Source organism: Microchirus variegatus, assembly GCF_963457635.1.
Source record: "Microchirus variegatus genome assembly, chromosome: 5".
Classification (NCBI taxonomy): Eukaryota; Metazoa; Chordata; class Actinopteri; order Pleuronectiformes; family Soleidae; genus Microchirus; species Microchirus variegatus.
Window position 1 is genome coordinate 19,989,513 of NC_139806.1, and position 5,936 is coordinate 19,995,448.

The 5,936-nt window shown below is 43.6% G+C and overlaps 1 protein-coding gene across 1 annotated transcript; it reads right to left on the minus strand.

Moving 5' to 3' along the window:
* Positions 1-331: 331 nt before the first annotated feature.
* Positions 332-1,867, minus strand: LOC310927793 (5-beta-cholestane-3-alpha,7-alpha-diol 12-alpha-hydroxylase-like; the record flags this gene model as incomplete). The annotated part of the gene is made up of 1 exon (XM_083890186.1): positions 332-1,867. The coding sequence occupies one exon, from the start codon at positions 1,865-1,867 to the stop codon at positions 332-334; it is 1,536 nt and encodes a 511-aa protein (XP_083746312.1).
* Positions 1,868-5,936: the final 4,069 nt, after the last annotated feature.

Sequence of the window (5,936 nt, forward strand, 5' to 3'; positions counted from 1 at the left end):
AGAGTGCTTCTAAATATTTAACCCGTGTAAATGGTACCTGTTTACCAGAGATTTGATTATTTAATGAGTCGACCAAGGAGGGAGTTTCCTGGAGTCAGAGATGAGTTAAGTTGAACAAGGCTTTATTGGAAGCAGCTCAGATCTGAGGAGAACTGAGACAATGCTGAACATAAAACAAGTATGTTAACAGCTGGTTATCCTCTGTCTTACAGTCTACATAGTTTCAGGTAAAACTGCACACTAAGCTCTAATCAAACTAGCAAGCCCCGGTACTGAAATGTACAAAGTACTAAAGCCACACCTATTATGTGCTGATCATCAGCAAGTTGGTTTAATATCTGAGTCTGTACCGAAACGGAACATCTTTGTAAGGATGCATGGATCCAAAGCCCCATCTCCTGTAGTCAATTTCAGTTATCTTCTCATCAGGATTCTTCAGCTCAATCTCAAAGTAGACCAACATGAGGAAAACAAACTGTTTCATTTCATTGTAGGCTAAGAAACGTCCAGGACACATTGAGACCCCAGCACCCCAGGGCATGTTGTAATACTTCAACTTCTTCCCCTTCTTGTAGAAATCTGTTTTCTTGCTCCCGTCTGGATTGAGAAAGCGGTCATATTTGAATGAAGTTGGGTCAGGGTGGACCTCTGGGTCCGTTTGAACTGCAATGTAAGGGAACATTGCCACTCTGTCACCTTTGCGAATGAAATATTCACGACCATCTGCCATTTTGAGAGTCATATCCTGAAGCACACCTCTGGTGAGAAGGGGTGCAGTAGTGAGTCGGAGACTCTCATCCAGAGCACTGTCCAGGATGGGTGTTTTCAACAGCATTTCGTGGGTCACGTCAACTAAAGGACCACCACTTCGGACTTCCTGTCCCGATTCCTTCATAACCCTATCTACCTCTTCCTTTACTGCTGCCATGGCCTCTGGGTGTTTCATGAGAAAGTAAATCAGCCAGAAGGAGGATGGCCCTGTGTTGCCCTGAGAGGCAAAAAAAATCGCAAACATGTATTTGTCAATATTTAACTCATTCATACCCATATCAATTCTGTACTGCTGCATATCCCATGTCCAGCGGCTGAGATTGTCCTTGAGCCTCATCTTCTGCACTGACAGAGCTTTCCAGAAATGTTCCATCAGCCTCTTTGCCTGCAATCTTTGCCTGGGTGTGAGCACCCCGTAGGTGAGGTTAGGGAAGAGTTGGTCATATTTACGAAACTCAGAGAATAAGGCCTGTGACTCAGCTCTATCCTTGTCTTTCGATTTCTCTTCACTTCCTTCTGACTCAGCTGGTGTGTTCCCAAACAGAGACAAGTAGCCGGCCCTAAAAAGAATGTTGTAGCTGTACATAAACAGTCCATCTTCTATCCAGGTGCTTTTGTCTGCAGCTCCATCACTTCTGTGCAACATCAGAGTCTGAAAATTTGTCAACATAGTTTGTGTCAGTACCTTCAGGCCATCTCCCTTGAGATGCTGGTTGCTGGAGACTTGAAGAATGTGTTGCTCATTCATTTCAGCTTCATAACCAAACACTCTGCGTACAAGGTGCCTTACAAACTTGTAAAAGTCTAGTTTTTCTCTACTCTCTTTTACCAAATGTCCAAACGATAGAGGATCCTGAAGAAATGTAATATAAAACCCTCCCAGCTGTACTGTGTATATATCGCCATGCTTTTGCTTCATCCTCTCGAAGAATTTCAGTGTGTTGCTGCGAAACTCCAAGACATGACCCAGCCAAGGGATGAGCCCCTTATCCAAAGGGGGCTCTCCTGGCTGCTGCCTTCGAAACACACCAAGAAGGTAAAGTCCTCCGATCAGAGAGGCAAGAATGCCAATAAGGATAGAGAGCAGGAGTCCCATGACTGATTACTCTGAGGACCACACAGTTATGTGGAGTAAAGCTCCACATGCTGCATTATAAATACATGTTATGCTCCTCCCTTTGTATGAGTAGTCAGTCAACAAAAGAGATAAAACATTTGCATATGCAAATGTGAGTTTTTTTCAGTTGGAGAAAGACAGACATGTGTGGGAAGTTGACTTTAGCAGTGTCAGCAGGAAGCTGTCATGAAGTAGAAAGGTATCAAGGCTACTTTAGAAGAGGTTTTGACCATTGAAAAGAGAAGTCATCCAACTGTTACGGAGTTGCCAACCCGTCTGAACTGTAATGTTACTACATTAATAAGAATCTTGCTTGAAGGAACAAAAGTATTTATTTTATTAAACTCTGTGAGCTAATGATACAAAACATAGCTGTGCATTCTCTTTATGTAATGCGTCATAACGATATGGTAAGTAAACTAATGATACAAGTGCGGCCACCTACTGGTTGGGGGTAACATTTATCTTATTACATGAACGACGTGGTTAATGAATATCCCGGTGAGTTAGCTGTTAGCACACATGGTTAGCTAGCACTCTGGTTGTGATAATTTTGAAATATGATTATAGCTTGACACTGTGAATTATTTATGTTATGTCGGGATAAGCTCATAACCTGGTGATATTGTAAATGGTATGTTTATTTGGAAAAAAAGGTGTGAAAATGTCGAGAGGAAGGGCTAAGTAATGGTCTGCTAATTCAGCTAACCTGAGCAGACAGTCAATGTTATGTGCAGAGGCGATTCTAGAGTCTCTAGGGGCCCTCTGCAAAAATTCTCAGGGGGCCCTTCCAACCAGTGTTCATCCCCATTATGTTATAAATAATCTGACACCAACGAAAAATGTATGACTTCAAAATATATATTTTTTTCAAAAGGAATGAAATAACATGGAAAAACCTTGAAATTAAAAAGTAAGTGAACATATGAATGTAAATAACAATAAAATGCTGTAAATAGCTTTTAAAAAAACTATATAAACTTGAATAAAAAATACATTACACTGTAAAGAACCCACATTATAAAACAATATATAGAACAATAAAATACTGTAAATAACTGAAAAAACTGAGTAAAAAAGATATGCATTACACTGCAAATAATCCTCTTCATTTTCCAACTTGCAGAACGATAACTTCACACAGGTTAAAGTGAGGTGGGGCCCCTTTAGGGAGGTTTCCTACTGAGATGTCATTGCAAATCGCCCATTGTTTTTTAAGGGGGACAGGGAGGCGGCTGGTAACTGCACATTTCAGTAAAAACAGCCCTCAGGGTTAACGGATGAAGAATTTTGTGCCCCAAGCAGTTTCCTGCCTTGCCTGTTCACAAGCTGTGCCTCTGGTTCTGTGGTTATGCATTGTGTGGAAATGTTCTTTGTAATAGAATAGCCTTTTATTGTCATTGTATTGTGTACAACGAAATTTGAGTACCACTCCCTTTGGTGCAATTTGCATTCAAATATAAATAACATTAAAAGAAAAAAGAAAAAATGAAGAAATTTTTGTAAAATTATATACATAAACTATACTATACATTAATTATGTATACACACAATTTGCAGCAAACTTTTGTAAACAAAACGGCAAGTTAAACAAGGAGAAAGTGCTGACCTGAGCAGTGTAACATTGTAAACATGAGCAGCAGTTATTGCACTTTTCAGCAGTATTGCACTTAAGTGTGTTTGTATAGTTCTTGACTGTATTCGATCGTTTATTGTTTTTGCAAGTATACATCAGTTTATTGTCAATTTATTGCACTTGATCAATATGATCAGTATTTGCATACGTGTGTGTGTGTGCAGGTTACCCAATTTGTATTTTGTGTTTACTTCTGTGATGGCTCTGGGAAAGAAGCTATCCCTGAGTCTGTTTGTTCTGGCTCTGTGTGACCTGTACCGCCTGCCCAAGGGTAACAGATTTAACAGGTGGTTTGCAGGGTGGAAAGAGTCCTTGATGATGTTTCCAGCTCTGCTTCGGTAGCGAGAGCTGGCAATATCCTCCAGGCTAGGCAGATAGCTGCCTGTGATCTTCTGGGCTGTGTTAATGACCCTCTGCAGCGCTCTCCTGTCTGCTGCAGAGCACCCTGCAAACCACGCTGTGATGCAATATGTCAGGATGCTCTCTATGGTGGCGTTGTAGAAGGTCACCAGCAGCCTCTCCTCCAGGTTGTTTCTTCTGAGCACTCTCAGGAAGTGGAGACGCTGTTGTGCCTTCTTTACCACCGCCGTGGTGTTGACAGTCCAGGAGAGGTCGTCGGATATCTGCACGCCCAGAAATCTGATGGAGTGGACTCTTTCCACCAAGTCCCCATTTATGTACAGTGGGGCCAGGACCGCTCTGCCCTTCCTGAAGTCCAGTATTATCTCTTTTGTTTTTGTGGTGTTCAGTTTGAGGTTATTAACTGAACACCACGCTGTCAGTCTCTTGACCTCATCTCTGTAGTCAGACTCATCTCCATCTGATATGAGCCCGACCACGGTGGTATCATCCGCAAACTTTATGATGTTGTTTGAGAGATGGGTCGGGGAGCAGTCGTGTGTGTAAAGAGTGAAGAGGAGGGGAACACATCCTTGTGGGGAGCCGGTGCTGAGTGTGATGGTGCTGGAAAGGTGTGTACCAAGTCTGACAGACTGTGGACGATCTGACAGGAAGTCCTTAATCCAAAGGCAGGTGGGGTTGGAGAGACCCAGGTGTGAGAGCTTCTGGACCAGGATCTCCGGTAGGATGGGGTTGAAGGCTGAGCTGAAGTCCAGGAAGAGCATTCTGACATAGCTCCCCCGGTGCTCCACGTGACTCAGCGCGGTGTGGAGCGCTATGGTGGTAGCGTCCTCCGTGGATCGGTTTGCCCTGTAGGCAAACTGGTGTGGGTCCAGTGTGGGAGACAGACGGGCCCTGATGTGCTGGGAGACCAGTCTCTCAAAGCACTTCATGACTACACGGGCGTAAGTGCAACAGGTCTGTAGTCGTTGAGGCTGTCCACTGCTGTCTTCTTGGGAACGGGAATTAAGGTGGAGGTTTTGAGGCAGGGTGGGATGATGGCCTGCGCCAGGGACAGGTTGAATATTCTTGTGAAGACTCCAGTCAGTTGGTCGGCGCAAGCTCTGAGTACCTTACCGGGTACTCCATCGGGACCAGCCGCCTTCCTGGGGTTCACTGTCCTCAGCACACGTCTCACTTCATGCTCCTGAAGTGTCATTGTGCCAGTGCTGGGGAGGGGTGGGAGTGCTGTGGCTGCTGAGGGCCTGTCTGTCTCAAAGCGGGCAAAGAAGCTGTTTAGTTCCTCTGCCAGCGAGGCATCAGTCCTAGCAGTCACCTGGTTACTGCTTCTATAGTTGGTTATGTGATTAATTCCCTGCCACCTTCTTCTGGGATCATTCACAGCAAAGTGGTCCTCAATTTTCCTCTTATAGGCCGCCTTGGCCTCCCTGATTCCTCTTTTCAGGTCTGACCTGGCCATGCTGTACAGGGCTATTGTTAAGCTATTTTATTAAGCTTGGTTGCAAGTTAAAGTCTGTGTGAGTGAAATGTTATGATGTTATATGTGATATTTTGTGTAACACAAAGACATAATGTGGACTATTAATAAGGAAAATTAATTATTTTTCCTGCACCTTTTGTGCAGGCAGTTTTTTGTTGTTGTTGAGCTGTTCTACAGATGTGATTGAGTTGCACAAGCTGCCTCCATCTGGTTTCCCCCTCATCATTCCCTTCCATTCCCATCACTGCTCACTTCAGTCTTCAGCTCCACCATCTTCAGATTCCATCTATTCGACTCATTCTACAAAATTCTTCACCCGTTAACCAGGATGGACAGCCTTTTTCATAAAGGGTGGTAGGTAACTTGAGTGTGCTCAAAGGGAAACAAAACAAACTGAAACATTTACAAACTTGGGTTGAGTAACCCAAGTTTGTATAGTCAACAAACAATTTGTCATTTGTAGATTTATTTGTGGGTGGAACAAGGGCGTGGTGTGTTACTCATTCACCTCCGCTCAGTTTTATGGGGTGCCGAATGTAAAAATGTATTTTGAATTTTACCGCGAGCTACCA